Here is an 18,066-nt window from a genome sequence, read left to right as displayed (position 1 = left end):
GATACATGACATTGCCAAAAGAATTTATGGCTTAAAAGTTGCAAGAATTTTAAAGGTTGTTGGATTGATTCATTCCATACCCCCATTTGCAAGGATTAGGGGGAGATTGTATGTAACCCTTGCATATAAATAATAAAATATATTGATGGTCAGTTTGATTCATACAATAACTTAAATATCAACGATTTATTTAATAGAAGTGGTCACATGTTCATTAAATATTTTGAAATGATACCATCCTGAAGATGGATATAAACAAATGACATTTATCATATACTAGTTGTAAATGCTCTAATTTAAAATTGATGTCCTAAGAGTACAACATCAATTGTTGATGAACCTATAGCATGCCTGAAGCGTGATAAATCAATAGGTTCTAAAGATAATTAAGTATTTTTGAAAAGAAAAGGAGTCACTATTGACAATGACAAATTTGAGGAAGTGGTAAATATCATTATATTTCTAGAAGAAATCACTTTTAGTAAAGTTCATATGTTTGATTATATAAAAGACTCCAGAAGAGTATGAAATATCCAACAAGATTAACATATATCAAGTTTATAGTTTAAACTCCAGTAGAGTATGAGTAATTATTGGATAAAATATTAATTGATTGTCTTGCCAATTGTATAAAGAAACACATGTTGGTGTTCTAAAATCATATGACATTCATGGCCATGCATATAGATAGTTTAATAAAGTGATACTAGTGTTGAAAACTGACCATAGTTCAAATTTAGAGAAGTGATTGGATGTGATAATTAAATTAGGCCATTCGGGTTTCATAATAATTACCCGTAATGGAAACCTGAAGTTTCATTTGATAATGTGCTGACGCTTTCTCAATGTTAAATATATAAAATGAATTGAATGGCAAGACGTAACATTGAGATTGGGTTATATTTGGATTGTGAGTTATAATAATTTGTTTGATGAAAATTTCAAGATTTAATAAGTTTTGATTTTTTTTTTTTTTTTTTTTTTATATATATAAAGGAGTAAGGGCTGACCAGAAGTTCACCAAAATAACTTATATATTATTGTCAACTATCAAGTGATTAGAAGCTCACCAAATATACTATTTAAGTCTTTAAAGATCCAGAATATCGTCACCAACTAGAATTACGAGCAAGTGATTTATGCTTGTATAACAATTCTTTTGATTGGGGCTATTATATGTCAGCACATATGAAATAGGAGAAGAAAGCAAAACGTACAACTACACAACATGTGTCTCCCCATTGACATTGATCTCCAGAAGAGAAAATATTATTGAAAATTTAATAATAAATACACATGAAATATAAAGTTAATGAATAAATAATTCTTCATTGAAATTGTTCTCCAGAATAGATAAGTTTTGATTGTGATCCTCCTAATGAAGTGAATTTTATTAATGCAAATTTGTCGACTAAGTTGGTATATAATAAGATGCCTCTATAAATGAGATATTTTACCAACTTAGGGGGAGAAGAACGAATTAGCAAAAGTTGAAAAAATTAATTAAAATAAATAAATAATAAATATGATCCCTATAATGGTAGTTTGAAAAGTTATATATATTCCAACTTTTGTATATACATTATCAAGACATGTTGCACATTTATGATTTGATTTGTATTCAGTTATGACTCATGTTGCATAGCGTTGAAGATACATTTTGGTGATATTAATTATGTGTATACATTGAGATAAAATCTTGTCAATTGTACTTGAATCACTACACCTGAAGTGTAGGTTGTATATGATCGGTTCCAAATTAAAGATATGTTTAATAGATATGATATTTGGCAAGATAGTGCAGTTGACACTAATAGTGTAATAGTATATAAATATCATAGTGTATGAAATACCCTAAAAGTGGTATAGATATCTGAATTATTATAATAGATGGCATATGATGTAAGAAAAAATTATGATGGTACCAATGAGAAATGTATTCAAATATCATAGTAAAATAGCATGCGGAATGTAAGTTAAAGGAATTTTATGATACCGGTACATAATGGAACCGATGAATAATATGCATATGCATAATGGAATGAAATATGGATTTTTAAATCCACAAGTAAGGGATCTGAAATATATGTTCATTTTGATGTCGACATAATGATAATGATCATAAGTTTATCATGGACCCGAAGTCCAATGAAATATGGATTTTTAAATCCACACTGTACAGGGTCTTGCATTATTTTGAGTCTTATATTTATGTGTATGTGAGTCATAGGTTAATGGTTTATTGCATATGTAGGAAGTTAGATGCATTACTCATTGTATAATTTGTTTATATGTTATAATGTTTTATATATCTCATATTGCATGGATTAATTTCTTACAATGGTTGTGGTGTATGTGAATGTTCATTCAAAGTATAGTAAGACATATTTACAACTTTGATGAAAAATTAGAAAGAGATATTTATTTTCCAATGGGCTTATAATTGTAATGAAATTATTGATGACACTTATTTAATAACATGTTATGAATCATTAAAAGGAGTTCCCGAAGAACTTATATACGACGTATTAAATGCCCAACCCTACAATTTTTATGTCTTGAATATTGCAATTGTTATCAAACTCTTGAAAAGTCTATGTGATTACATTATTGACATCTCAACCTGAAGTTTGAGCATATGAGAGTTAGTAAGATTTACTACTTGTATTTACAAGAGAGCTATCATGTCAATCATGAAACATCTAAATAATATCAATGAAATACTTATGTGCAAGAATGTTTTCTCATGGTCCAGAAGAATCATGATTAGCGTACATAATTACATATGTTATATTATAATTCATATGAGATTGAAGAATGACATTAATAATATCAAGTTTTGTCATCAAATTATTATTAATGAATGTTAAATCAAATAATGATCACCAATATTTATTATTAACGACTTCCAGAAGAAGTCATAACCGCATGAGTTTAACCTTTTTAATCAACTATTAAATAGAGATTTGGAATGGTGATATTGGAGATAAACACATATATGGTGAAATGAAGACACTTCACATGTTCACGTGAAGACTTGAAGAATTGAAGATGCAACTTCAGCTTAGGAAAGTCGAAGATCAACAAGTGATATTTTACCAACTTATTAGAAGATATCCAACATATTGGATTCATTGTTGCGACACTAGAAGATCTCAAGTTATGTATTCATCAGGGGGAGAAAATACGTGTTGCACTATTTTCCCCTTGACCATGGTTTTGTCCCAAATTGGGTTTTCCTGGTAAGGTTTTTAATGAGGCAGCATCTCGAGCGTATTACGAAGAATGATGTACTCTTTTTCCTTCACTATGTTTTTATCCCACAGGGTTTTTCGTAGTAAGGTTAATGAGGCACAATCTTCGATAATGGACATCCAAGGGGGAGTGTTATGAAATATTTGTAGATATCCATTATCTTCCTTTGTATCATTCCGAAACAATCTAGATCTAGGGTTTATATTCTTATCCATTCAAACCCTAATGTATTGTATTTATATATACCCCATTATATAGAATAGAAATACACTGATATATTCTCTATCAATCTCTCTTATATTTCTCTCTATTTTATAATAGAGTACAAATACAATTACTTAAAACAAAGGAAAATTTGTCAGAAACAACCTTTTAAAATGTTTACTTTATTTAAAACAATCTTTTAAAATATTTTTTGCAACTTCAGACCACATTAAATTTTTTTTTTACAAAAGACAACCCAATGCAAGTTTCCGGCGTTGACTAAATCTTTTCCGATGTTGACTACGCATGTGCAAGACACGTGCCTCATATATTACTTAATACACCCAATTTTCCTCCAATTAACTCCAATAAAAACCCCTGCTTCTCTCTCCTTCCTCTTTGTCGTTCAATTGGAAAAAAAATTGCAGAACAAATTCCTCTAAAGCTGTTTGAATATGGGATTTCAAGGTGTCAACCAAGCATTTTATCAATTTCAAACCAGGTATCGTGGTTTTAGTTTTTTATTTTACTTTTTTTTTTTCTGTAAATTGGTGTTGTGAAAAATTAGGGTTTTTTTCCCCAAACCCAGGACGGAAATTCTACGCTTGTAAGTTCTACAAACATGAAACCGGTCAAAGGGGATGCAACACGTTTGAGTGGCTTGATGAAGACATTCTTGACTAGCAAAGGGATGTCACTAATGTCTTGATTGCAGAAAGGAGTAAGTAAGCCACTGATTTAAGCATTTTGAAGGCCAAACTTATCACTAACAGAGCATGAGAAGCAAAGGTTGTATGAAGAATCGGACAAAGTAAAGAAGAAAATGCTCAAGAAAAATGAAAATCTTCAACAAACTAATGTTGGAATTCAAAGTGACAAATTACTTTTTATTTGTGTTGTTGTGTCTGTTGCTGTAGTTTCCTTGTAGTGAAACTCTGTGGATGTTTTACCATGTTTGTAATTAATGGATGTTTGTAATATGAACCAGTTGCACTAATTAATGGATGTTTTACCATGTTTTATCGGCATTGCTACCATTTTGATCATACAATGAGTTGTATTTCCTGCATTATTTCTACCAATCTCGGCATGATAACAAGTTTTGATCATATCAAACAAAGGAGCATTGATCATTAAAACCACAAACATAAAGTTTTGACAAAGTATTAACTAACATATAACAAGTTTTAATATCACATTACAACCAAATGATGATATTGATCCATAGTTTTAACAAAAGAAAGAGATACAAAATACTGAGAAACACCATCAATCAGCATGTTCAGACTGAGATTGAGGTTGTGGGGCAGAAGTTGATGTAGAAAATTGTGATGCTTGGACATGTTGGGACAACTGCACACCCCCCTTCTTAGAAGAGGTGGTCTTGGATTTGCCTTGTGTAGTAGCCACTCTGTTGTTATTCTTGCCTGATCCACTACCACCAGCATCATTTGTTGTAGCAGCAGCTGCACCCCCATTAACTGTAGTAGTAACTGAAGTGGCTTTGGATTTCCCTTTTTTTGTTGCCACCCCTTTCTTCTTATTCACTGATCCACTTGCTCCAGCACTTGTTGTTGTAGCACCACCAGAACGAGAAGGATATGATCCACCAGCAGCATTAGCATTTAACTCAACATGGGCAACAACAGTTGATCCATCAGACCTAGGCCTTCCCCCTTTTGATTTCTCAGGGATAATTTGAAAGGGTCTGGAACATTTTGTTTTGTAATGACCTAGTCCACCACACCTACTACATTTATTTTGCTTCTTTGCTCTCTCTACATTCTTTTTCTCATTATCCTCACCAACCTCCTTTTTCTTTTCTTTTTGCTGGGTCTACCTGGGAGGATTCTATGAGGTGGAAGCAAGGGGTGTGGGTATGTTGTCACAGGCCACTGATTTTGCCCCGGCATTGCTTTAAATGCAGGTGCATAAGCTTTTGCATAAGTTTCAACATGATATGCAGTGTGAATAAAATCTTCATAGTTCAATCTCCTTAACTGTATGCATGCCAGAGCATGCCAGCAAGGTATGCCCATTAAACTCCATCTGTAACAACCACATACTCTTGTTTCTAAGTTAACTACAAAATTATCTCCTTCATGGTCAACCTCAAATTCGTGTAAGTCAGCTTGTGTTATTCTCATGCTACTAGTTTCTTCATGGTCAACCCTTGTTTGCATGGTTGTAAGCAAATGTACATCCTCTGAAATAGAGGAGGAGGTTTCTGTATGCCTTCAACTTTCACCACGGCTGTACTACCAAGTATAAACTGCCTAATAGCTGCCGCATAATCCCAAACCCTTTTGTACTCTAGGCTAGCATCACCAAAAATCATATTTAAAGCCTTAGATTTTGCATGCCATGCTTTATGGTATCCAATTTCAACTTTCACTTCTCTTCTTGCTCTCTTTATAAATGCACTCAATTTCATTGTAGGATCATCCCTCCAATCTTCTAAGTATCTCTCAGCTAGGTATTGAGAATTAACCTTGTTGTTCACATGTTGATGACCACAAATATGCAATGGTCTGAACCTTTTAATTTGCCAAGTGCTTTCCTGCTTCAGCTTTCTACAATACACCTTAAACCTACACTTTTTCTTTTGATTGCATTTACACTCCAAAATCCTAGCTTTTTTCCAGGGACAACCGCACCTCATAGCACAATAGACAGTCACCCTAGTGTTGTTATTATGCAAATAGTAATAATTGTAGCCATTTTCTATTGCATGGTATCTGAGTGCCTTCCTGAATATAGTGTTAAAAGGGAATTTCAAACCTTTACTCAAGATGACCTAACCTTTGAAGTCTACTTCTGGATTAAAAACAGGATATTTGAGCCCCTCATCATCTGACCCTATGACACTATCAATATCATCATCACTGTCATTCAAGACCACATCATCAGGTATAGCATAGTCAAGCTCTTCTTCTTGTTCATCTTCCTGCTCATCTTCTTGTTCATCCTCTTCATCATGCACCAACTGTGAGTTGTTATGAATCCCTCCCAAACTCCTAGTTACCCTCTCATTTATATCTCCATCAACATACTCTTGGAACAGATCATCATCACCTCTATCATCAAAATCAGCATAACTCAAATCAGCCTCACTCAAATCAACATTCTGATCATCACCCTCATTGAAATCATCACCTTCATGTGTATCTTCCAAACCCTCTCTATTTTCCAGACCCTCTCTAAATAATGAATTTTCTGACACAGTTACACATGTTTTCTTACTTGATGAGATTATAGGCAATTTATGCATAAAGGGTGTGGGAAGGATGTTTTTTTTGGGAGCTACTGTGAGATTTGAATCTGGTTGCAATGACAAAGAGATAAGGTTTTTAGATCTAGGGTTGGAAAGTGGGCCCCCCAATTTAATAAATGACTCACCACCCCCACATGAAGACATGTCACTCCTTCCTTTTTGACTCTCACTCTCCTCATGTACCACATACAATTTGTACCAACCATCCCTCTCAGGTGCTTCCAAAAACTCAGGTATCTCAACATCACTCTTTATCTCTTTCCTATCAGTGAACAAAGAGCATCCTTCTTTCCTAAACCAAATCTGACCCACCTCACTATATCCTAATTCCCTTTTAATCCAATCAACAAATTCAAAATAGCAAACCTGTTCAACATTAGGATGTAATGCCACCCCATAGTAATTACTGTCCCCTTTCTCATGAGTAGTTTCTCTCTTTTTGGGGTTTGTCTTAAAGTGACCAGCATAATACAACCTTATATTAATGGGTTCCATAAGTTTATACCAAGGATTAAATATGCTTATTCTACCATTAAACCTGATACAAACAACACATGCATGCAACAAAATAAATTAAGGTTCGGCATTCCCCAAAAAATCGCAAAATAAAAAAAAATGAAAAAAATTGAACTGACATTCACATTTTGTTCGATTAAAGTAAACAATCACCAAAACCATACAATTAAGCATTATTGGGTACATTTATTTAAATAATCAACATGAATTTATCCTAATTTTTAAATGTCAAAGCTTGATTAAATAATCGAACTAAACCCTACAAATTGAAAATTGGTCCCCCTCAAGCAAGATAATTGGGTGTAAAGCAAGTTACCTGGGATTTTACATAACTTGATAATTGACCCTCAATTTGCTAGAAGATGACAGAGCTTTCTTCTTCCCTTTATATCTGACCATGGCAGCAAATGGCAATTAAAAAAAAAAAAGAAAAAGAAAAAAAAAGAAAAGAGGATAAGCGATAATTGAGAAAGTTTAAAACTTTAAACAAAAAATGAATGCTTACTCTACTTGGAACCTCTTAATTAATGGAAGTTGAGAAGAATTGCAGAGAGTATTAGTGAGGTTTTGTCTCCAAAATTGAAGGAGAGAGAAGCACTGTTTTTTATTGGAGTTTTTTTTTTTTTTTTTTTTTTTTATTGGAGTTAATTGGAGGAAAATTGGGTGTATGAAGTAATATATGAGGCACGTGTCTTGCACATGCGTAGTCAACATCAGAAAAGATTTAGTCAACGCCGGAAACTTGCATTGGGTTGCCTTTTGTAAAAAATTTTTTTAATGTGGTCTGAAGTTGCAAAAAATATTTTAAAAGGTTGTTTTAAATAAAAAAGACACTTTAAAAGGTGGTTTGTAACAAATTTTCCTAAAAAAAAAAAAATGCAGCCATATATAGGCCTAGGTTAACCCACTAACAAGAGTAACAAGTAACATGGGAACGTGATATGAAACTTGTCCAGAAATCTTTGCAGAAGAATTCCTGAAGACACTTTTCATATTTCAATCCATTAAAATAACCTGTCAAATCAATAAAAAAAATTAATTATATTTCAAAAACAATCTAATTTCGCGCCATTTTACTGATTCTTCCCTTAAATCCCAAAAAACCCATTAAAATTCCCACTCATTTTCATCACCAATGGCAAAATTATCAGTACCAAAAACCCTAAAATCATGTCAAAAACCCAATAACCCCAAAAAAAACCCTCTTTTGTCTGACATTTTCGAGCAAAAAAACCTTCGAAAATGGCCGATTAAGGTGAAATTTCCAGGTTGGAAAAAACCCCATAAAAATTGGGCTAATTGGGTCGAGAAATTATCACTCAAATTCGCCAAAATATGGGAATTAACAGGTATTTGTGATGGAATTCTTTCTTCTTTACATGAAATTAAACCTAACCCAGATATAATTCTGGGTTTAGTTGAATATTGGAGTTCTTTAACAAACACTTTCCATTTTCCATGGGGTGAAGCTACCATTACTTTGGAAGATGTAAGTGTTTTGTATGGTTTGCCTGTTTTAGGAGAAAATGTGAATTTTTCTGCTTTTGATGGTTCATATAAAAATCTCGAATCAAAATTGCATAGTGTAAAAAATGCTCTGTCAATTAGTAGTAATGAAAGTAATGGTTGGATTAAGTATTTTAATGAACAGAATGATGAAATGAAACATGTGGGATTTTTGGCATTTTGGCTTTCTAGGTTTGTGTTTCCTGTCATTGATGATGGATCAGTAGGATCACATGGTTTTCCGGTTGCTATTCGCCTTGCTCGAGGGGCGAGGATCGCTCTTACTCCTGCTGTTCTTGCTTGTTTGTATCAGAACATGACCTTTCTTACTCTACATGCTGCTGATTTTGATTCTGCTAAGAAGGAGGTTTCTGTTCCTGGTCCATTTCAGATTTTGCAGCTTTGGGCTTTCGAAAGATTTCCCTTGTTAGGGTCGAAATTAGCTAGGCCTTTGAGTTCAGGGCAGCCTAGGATTGGTAGGTGGGATAAGGTGAGATTTAAGGGGAGTTTGGTTGATGTTAGAAGAGAAATAAGATCGTCGAGTGAGAGTTTTTGTTGGCAGCCTTATGCTTTAGATTTGGTGAATTGGCGGTATAGGTCTATTGACCTTGATGTTGGGAAGATATTGTGTGGTTATTTGGGTGATGTTGATGATGAATTGAAAGCATTTCAAGTGTGTTTGCTACCTCAGGAGTTGATTGGGATTGATTGTACTGCAACTTATCAGCCTCGTAGGGTCATGATGCAGTTTGAATGTGGTCAATCTGGTCATAAGGTTAAGGTTGATGCTAGAATAACTAGCCCTTTAAAATCAGGAAATGTCAGATTGCTTGATGTTAAAAAGCCATCTGAAGTGAGTTATAGCATAGTAAGGGAAGGATCAATTAGTGCTCATGGAAACGCGATTATTGAAGGCCTTGAGCAGGTGTGCAAGGATGATGATCATAAGAGGCCGATACAAACAAGTGACATTGTGAAAACAGAATCGAATTGTAATGAGGGCAGTGATTCACTTGAACCAGCAGCAACTGTTAGTCCCGTGAGTGAAATCCTGAATGTTTCGGGTGGTGAGACTGGTGACAATGGTACTAAGGATGAAGTACAAAGTCTGGAAGGCCTGGTGGTTATGGATTCAGATGATGAGATGGCAGAGAAACCGGAGTGCAAAGATGTTATCCTGTCAAGGAGTAGTACAAAGAAGTTGAAAAGAAGAATTGGGGATTCAGCTGATTACCCCTTGTTCAATGGCTCAAACAAGGCTGTCAAAAAGGTAAAAAAGTTCGGTATTTCGTTTGGGAGTCCAATTCATGTTGAGAATTACTGGCTGTGATGATCAATGGTATGTCACTCGAATTTTGTACATTCTGATTTGTTTCTCAGTTTATGAAGCATGAAAATGCATGTAGCTATGTGCTTTGATCTTTTTGTTGCTGATTAATGCATTAAGGTGCTATTTGCAATTTTGCCTAAATTGAGAAAATCTTCTTTTTTGCAACTGTCCAAGCATTCTTCTTTTATTAAGCACAACAATGTTCACTAATTATGTAACCTATGCTATCCCTTAACCCGAAAATAGGAAAGAAATAGTGTAGCATTATGTTGGTGTTACCTAATTTGCTAGTATATGTTTGGTATGGGCTCACAATTAGCTATATGGTTACATAAAAAAGAAGCACAACTTAATATCACGTCTCGAATCATAAGGGCTATCAGAAATTACCATACTCCCTTGTATTAATAATGGCTTTGACAATGTACAATGCACAACAATCAAAACTTCACTGGCCTTTGAGCTCCTAGGAAACCAAAAGGGGTTGCCATAGGCCCGTAGCTTCGCCTATTTCTGCCTTCACGAGTCACGGCCTCATCACCACCATATGCCTATAACTTTTAGTCCCTACAGGCTGCAGGCCTGCAGCAAGAAAGCAGGGATGCCCTCACGAGTCACGGCCTCACCACCACCATGGCATCACCTATATCGGCCATAATTGATAAAATGACTTTCACTTAGATCCTTCTGTCTGAATGTTTGATTGTGGGAGCCCTCCTTCAAACCACACTTGCATATTTCTTAAAATCAGCCAAAAATTGTACTGTACTTCTAAATTTGGCTTCAAGTATAAACAGATTTCATTAGGGTTTTAATTTGTGAACGAAATTGCTTAATTTCCCAAGTGCTTACACTACATGAAATCAACAAGAACAAAAAGAAAAAGATCAATTGATCAAAATATGCATACAATTATCACACAAGATTGTTGAAACCATTCAAATAATAATGTGCTGTAGAGTTGTACATCAGATTTATAAAGATAAAGAAATCTTGCAATAATACTTTCATTTATGCAATCATATATAAACTTCACATATCAGATACCTAACAGTTTTACTACAAACAAAACACCAAATTTGGTTCTAAGTTTTCTTGGGGATCACGTTGTCTTCAGTGTCGTGCTCAACAACAGCCTCCTTGGGAACTTTAACTGGCTCTTCATCAATGTCTTCCTCTAGAGAAATATCCTGACTCGAATCATCCTCGTCATCACGAAAATAAGCAATCAACTCTTCGTCGGTCACCTTATCCCAACCCTTAGGACAGCGGATGCGGATTCGCTCAGTGGGTAACACCACACGCATTCTTGGTTTCTTGTAGAACTTCTTCGGTGCTACATTGGGTTTATACGACTGTATTTTAATGATCTCCACCTTCTTCACCCTTGCACGATCACGACCACGATCATGAGTACAACCACGACGACTACTACTAGCGTCACCTTTGAGGGGTCGAGGCAAATCAGAAGATTTGGGACTCATATTAGAAAGTTAAGAAGGAAATTGGTGTGTTTTGAATAGTAATTAAAATCACCTAAAATAAAATAAAGACTTGGAAATATACAAGAACAATTTGATAATGGAATTGAGTTATTTATAAAGGAAAACTAAAACCATAGTTAGCCGACTTTCTTAAAAATATTTGAGGAAAATTTGATTTTTGTAGATTTATTTGGACTAAAATTAAGAGGATAATTTTACTACGAGTAGATACAAAAGTACTTTTTTTACTTTTAAGAGTTGGTTTAAGAGGATAAGGGCTTTTGTTTCCTTGATTAAAAAATAAATAAAAAAGCAAGAGAAGGGGTTTTTGGAAATTTGGGAAATTTACGTATGAGTTAAGGCCTTAATCCCAAGTTTCCAGCCTTACATGTATATTTAATTATAGTGAAATCAATGCATAGAAAACTTAATTTGTGTAATAAAGCTAAGCTTGAAGGCGTGTCAAAAAAAAAAAAAAAAAACTTTATTTGTGAGAGTGAGGGATAGCTCAAGTGGTTAGAGTTTCCCTCCGGATTTCGGGAGATCCTGGGATCGATTCTCACCCCCGTCCTTGTGGCTCTCTAAAAAAAAAAAAAAAAAGGAAATATTTAATCGTATATGAAAAATTATGAGGAATAAATTTTTGAACGAGGAAGTACAGTTTTGTAAGATAGATGGTTGCATATCCATGTAGCATAACTATTGCGTGGAACATTCTCTTGCTTGCTTAATCATAAAGATAATTCTTTGTAACCAAAAGTAAAATAAAATTATATCCAAATATTTTGTTCACTTAATTTACATTAGTACGAGGAAAATAAGTTTAGATAGGGTTAGTTTACATAAAATAAAGGTAAAATTGGCCTCAACACTCTGAACTTTGGTTTGGGTGCACTCAGCACCCTGAACTAAGAAAAATAGCCAAAACACCCTGAAGTATTAGCATGGGTGCACTTAGCACCATACAAGAAATTTTCCAGCCAAAAGTAGTCGTATCGCGGCGATTTTTTTTTTTTAATAAAAATATGTTTTTTTTATAAAAAATGTTTATTTTTTTATTTTTTTCTTCTTATTATTATTATTATTATTATTATTATTACTATTATTATTATTACGAAAATACCTCGATTTGCATGTTGTTATTTTTTTTGACGGAAATTGTTCAGGTAAGGTTTCAAGGGTCATTTTTACCCTTAATGGATCCAAATTTAGCTCAGATTTTGCAAAAAAAAAGGAAATACCTCGTTTTGCGTGTCGAGAATATCTAAGTAGCTAAGACACGCAAATCGAGATATTTCTTGACACGTAAAACAGGGTATTTTCTTTGCAAATCCCGAGCTGAATTCGGACCCAATAAGAGTAAAAATGACCCCGAAACCAATACGCAAATCGAGATATTCCTCGACACGTAAAACGAGGTATTTCCATTACTTTGTTGCGAATTCTGAGCTTAATTTCGATCCATTAAGGGTAAAAATGACCCCTAAAACCTTACCCGAACAATTTCCATCACAAGAAATAACAATACGCAAATCGAGATATTCCTCGACACTCAAAACGAGGTATTTTCATTACTTTTTTGCGAATTCCGAGCTTAATTTGGATCCATTAAGGATAAAAATGATCCCCGAAACCTTACCCGAACAATTTCCATCACAAAAAATAACAGTACGCAAATCGAGATATTACTCGACACGCAAAACGAGGTATTTATATTATTTTTTTGCGAATTCCAAGCTTAATTTGGACTCATTAAGGGTAAAAATGACCCCTAAAACCTTAATTTCCGTAAAAAAAAAAATAACAACACGCAAATCGAGGTATTTTTGTAATAATAATAATAATAATAATAATAATAATAAGAAAATAAAAAAAAAACATTTTTTTATTAAAAAAAAATTGCCGGAATTCGGCCACTTTTGGCCGGAAATTTTCTTGTATGGTGCTAAGTGCACCCATGCTAATACTTTAGGGTGTTTTGGCTATTTTTCTTAGTTCAGGGTGCTGAGTGCACCCAAGCCAAATTTCATAGTGTTGAGGCCAATTTTGCCTAAAATAAATGTAGCAAAAATAGGTTTAACTATTTTGATAAGAAATTAATAGAGGCCAGGTTTTAACTTACAACTAAAATATATTATAATTAGATCAAATAATTTCTATGAAGTACTATACTTAATTTTAATAAGATCATCAAAATACCACACGATTCCTTTATCACTATTGAGCCCATGAGAAAATCTATATGTGAGTGGTGTGTTGTCCCAAATTGATTGAGTTTATAAGCGAGAGTTTGTATTGGGATGTGTATCCCACATTGAAAAAATAGGAAAGTTGTATTCACTTTATAAGGCTAAGAGGCTACTTTCCTCATTTCCATATGGTTTTGAGGTGGAACCTCCGTGATCGTGTAAAGTGGACAGTTGTAACGGGTGTGGCCCAGGCTCGTTTAACAATTACGCTTGTCAATGCATAATTTTAACGATAAATATCCCTAAATACAGGAGAGCTCTTGTTAAAAAAAAAAGAAGGTAAATTTAAGAAGAATTATACATCGTATGTAATTTTGGAGAAGAATATGCAAATAAGGAGTCAAAATATATGTAACAAATCTATACTACTCCCTTCGTCCCCAAAATTTTGACCCTTTTGGCATAATTTTATTCTTAAAAATGATCAACCCATTTGTATTAAAAATTTAAAATACCCACCAATTTACAACAATATTTGTATAAAATTAACTTCCCCATATAAATTTTTGTTTTTTCATATATTTTTAATACATTATCTCTCTACTTTTTTTACAAACCCCATGTACATATATCTTTTCAATATGTTTTTATTTTTTTTATTTAAATATCTTAATAACTGCGAAATCAACTCAAAAGGGTCAAAGTTTTGGGGATGGAGGGAGTAATATATTGAAAGGCATTTCTAACAACGTTCACATGTCACACAAACTCTTCTCATTACGCCACGTCGCTCATGTAACTACTCATAACGCCATGAAGCTCTCCCTTCCATTTGTTTTTATTACATGTCATGCACTTATAATAATAATAATAAAAAACTAATAGAACTAATTGTTTTACCACCAAGCTATGTGATTTTTTATGTGATCTTTTGAATACAAAATATTAATATATAACATACGACATTATGAACAACAAATTTAATTAGAAAGAATTTGAATCATAAATTACAACATATATTACTGATCAGTTCCATGTAATAATATAATATGGGGCATCGTCCGGGCCCAAAAACTAGTGTAATTTTATTAACCGCCTTGCTAACGAATGCCCATAGCGTTAGATAAGCATTTAATATATTTTCTAAAGTGGTACTCCATCCGTTTTTAGATATCTGCTCCATTTCTCCATGCACGAAGTTTTAGGAGAAATTAAATAAAGTAATAAAATATGGAGATAACAATGTAGGTGAAAGAATAAAAAAAATTGTAAAAAAACAAAAGTTATAGAGAGAATTGGAGGAGAGGGAATAAAAATTTAGTAAAATATGATTTATATTGGGCCCACTAATTAAGTTAGAGAAGTAAATTATATATTGCAAAAGCTTTCCAAATATGGAAATGGAGCAAGTATTTTAAAACATCTGTAAATGAAAAATGGATCAAGTATTTAAAAACAGAGGGAGTTAATTTAGGAATGAACATTTTAATTTAATATTTTTTTCTTTATGTTATATTATCCAACGTCCCTGGGGCCGTCTTTAGTTTTAGCCTGTCAACTATATAAGTGTTTTACTTGTAAATGAGAAAAAAAATAAGGAGCTTTGTCCTAAAATTAAAATTACTTCTCAGTAATTGCAAATCATTCATGATTTTATTTATAACTAAAATTGAAAGAAATCATATTTTATTTTGAAAGAAATCATTGTTACAATTTTAGTCTCTCCGTTTTTAAATACTTGTCCCGTTTCTCTATGCGCGAAATTTTAGGAAAAATTGGAGAAAATAATAAAATATGGAAGTAGTGGGGTAGGTGGAAGAATAAAAAATTGTAAAAACAAAAGTAGTGGAGAAATGGAGCAAATATTAAAAACAGAGGGAGTAAAAATAACTTCTCAAAAGAGAGTTAAAAATAGGAAAATTTGAAAAAAATAATCTTACTTTTGGCACATCATCTCAAAATAATCTCATTTTTGTACCCCATATTCTCAAATGATTCTTTTTAATTTATTGACCGGTTGATAGAATTGATAACCTGTTTTAAAAGGTAATTTGACACATATCATCTTTTAAATAAGTTTTATATATAATTTTGAAAAAAATTTACAGAATAAACAAAAAAAAAAAATAACCCTTCTTCTTCCTACCCCTGCCAGAGTAAATGCCTCGCCAGAGCTGCCTCCGCTGACCAGCCAATGAGGCAGACCCAACCAATCCCTGGAAAGCCAGACGTAGCCACCATCTTCCCGGATTCCCTCCCCCTCCCACGGTAGCAACAACTACCACAACCACCCAGTGGCGGATCCAGGATTTTCAATTCGGGGGGACAAAATGCTTAACTTACAAAAAACTTAACACAAAATAAAAACAAAAAAAAACTCAAACACACAAATTGGTTAATACTTAGTATTAAAATTTTAAATGGTACATTACAAGTACTTGAACCACCCATTTCCATATCATCTTCTTGACTTTGAGGGGAGCTTAATGAAGGGGAGTTGTTGGACTCATTTTCATGGAGTTTCTTTCTTTTAAACATGAATTGTCGAAGATCGGGTTGTTTTCTAGTAGCCTTGGATTTGTTTGAATTAGGTGAATCATTTGACATTTCCTAATTAAATTGAAAAATATATATCAATTTCCACAATTCACATCATTGCATACTAATAAAACGGTAAAATCTAAGATTAAAATTGCAATTAAAATTAAAATTCAACAAAGATTGCAATTAAAATTAACAATAATTAAAGAAAAATCTGAAAATTAGGGTTAACAATTGTCAATTGGAGATTTCAAATTGGGAATTTCGAATTAGGGTTAGCAAATAGCAAGACATACCATTGATGTTGATGAAGCGAAGACGGCCGAGGCTCGACGGTCAGACGGTGGTTGTCTGGTTGCACGCAGGCGGTGCCGGTGCACGCAGCTAGTGAAGAGGTTGCCGAACTGCCGATTTGCCGAAGACCGAAGTGGTGTTGTGGTGACTTGGTGAACTGGTGAGTGGTGAGGAACTGAGAGCAGCGATGCAGCAGGGCGGTGGTTGCCTGGTTGGTGGAACAGCGACGCACGCCTCGACGGTCGATCTCAGTGGATGCAATGGCGAATTGGAGGAGTGAAGACTGAGTGTTGTTGGCTATTCTTCATTCTGTAGCAGTGTCGCGTTTTGCTTTTTTTTTTGTTTTTTTTTCACTTTTTTTTTTTTTTTAATTTTTTTTTTTTTTTTTAATCTGTCCCCCATGTCACTTAATTGGGTCCGCCACTGCAACCACCACAACCACTACCGCATCAAGCACAAAGCCAAAACGGTGTCCTCACTGAAACCAACTCTCTCCCCTTCAATGGAGGACTTCGATTCACAAGAATCACAACCCATTTCATCCTACCCCACTAATTTCAGCATCTTCTCCGATTCTCTCCCCTGCTGGACCCAATTTCCCGTCAGATCATCAACTTGCCGCTGGCCAAAAATAATCCCGACAACCACAACCACCGATTCGCAATACAATTCCACAATTTAGCCCAACAACAATCCCGACAACCTAGAATTTGCAATACAACCCACAAATCAGCCAAATTGGGTGTTTCCGTGGGTTGTCGCTGCTGATCCCAGACATCGGCCAATTTAGGTAGGGTTTCGGGTTGGGGGTCAGGTGGTGGTTTTGGGTGTGATGTTTGGACATGGCAGCCCCGACCCCTTGAGTTTCGGATGGGGGTCAGCTCGGTGGTGATGTGGTGGTTAGGGCTAGTTTAGTTCAGAGGTGGGGGTGGGGGTGAGGGATGGTACCCATGATGGTGACGGATGGGTTGCCATGAAAGAAGGTGATAAGGTGGGAAGAGGTGAATTCAAGAAAACGAAAAAGTTTACCTGTTGAAGAGCTTTATTTCGTGAATATGGGGTAAAAATGTGGGATTATTTATGGAATACGCAAAGGTGAAATTATTTTGAAAAGATGTGTCAAAGATGGAATTATTCTTTTCAATTTTTTCTTTAAAATAAAGGCAATTAATGTTAATAGGGGCAAATAAGTAAATGAATATTTTAGAGAGTATAATTATTTAAATTATTTTTATAAAAATTACTCCCTTCATCCCTTTTTGATAGTCCCTTAAGGATATTTTTCACGGGAATTAATAAACACAAAAAAAGAATAGTTAAATTATATTGAAAAAGTAAATTGACATTAGGTGTGCAAAAAAATAGAGAGATAAAACAATAAAAGTACATGGAAAACAAAATTGACATGAGAAAGTTAAATTTGCACAAATATTATTGCAAATTGGAGGGAATTTTAGTAAAAATATTAATATT

General features: G+C 34.0%; 2 protein-coding genes and 1 long non-coding RNA gene across 3 annotated transcripts; 2 read left to right on the top strand and 1 right to left on the bottom strand.

Moving 5' to 3' along the window:
* The first annotated feature begins 3,710 nt into the window (after positions 1–3,710).
* On the top strand, positions 3,711–4,487 carry LOC110723797. Its single transcript, XR_002511767.1, has 2 exons — positions 3,711–3,961; positions 4,049–4,487. It is a non-coding gene; the product is annotated as an uncharacterized LOC110723797 (long non-coding RNA).
* A 384-nt stretch (positions 4,488–4,871) lies between these two features.
* Positions 4,872–7,850, bottom strand: LOC110723795. The gene is made up of 3 exons (XM_021903168.1): positions 7,755–7,850; positions 7,566–7,640; positions 4,872–7,271 (listed from the first exon to the last, which is right to left on the bottom strand). Exon 3 carries the CDS (start codon positions 7,226–7,228, stop codon positions 6,257–6,259), a length of 972 nt encoding a protein of 323 aa, XP_021758860.1. The 5' UTR covers positions 7,229–7,271; positions 7,566–7,640; positions 7,755–7,850; the 3' UTR covers positions 4,872–6,256.
* Positions 7,851–8,181: 331 nt separating this feature from the next.
* LOC110723796 lies at positions 8,182–10,150 on the top strand. The gene has a single exon (XM_021903169.1). It carries the CDS (start codon positions 8,385–8,387, stop codon positions 10,083–10,085), a length of 1,701 nt encoding a protein of 566 aa, XP_021758861.1. The 5' UTR covers positions 8,182–8,384; the 3' UTR covers positions 10,086–10,150.
* The last annotated feature ends 7,916 nt before the right edge of the window (positions 10,151–18,066 follow it).

The sequence above is a fragment of the Chenopodium quinoa genome, unplaced genomic scaffold (assembly GCF_001683475.1).
Source record: "Chenopodium quinoa cultivar QQ74 unplaced genomic scaffold, ASM168347v1, whole genome shotgun sequence".
NCBI lineage: Eukaryota > Viridiplantae > Streptophyta > Magnoliopsida > Caryophyllales > Amaranthaceae > Chenopodium > Chenopodium quinoa.
Note: the sequence above shows the minus strand (reverse complement) of the source record. Positions and strands in the feature narration are given on the sequence as shown.

Bases quoted from the DNA above. Each gene is read 5' to 3' on its own strand.
- LOC110723796 (XM_021903169.1), top strand. From the start codon at position 8,385: ATGGCAAAATTATCAGTACCAAAAACCCTAAAATCATGTCAAAAACCC.
- LOC110723795 (XM_021903168.1), bottom strand. From the start codon at position 7,228: ATGGAACCCATTAATATAAGGTTGTATTATGCTGGTCACTTTAAGACA.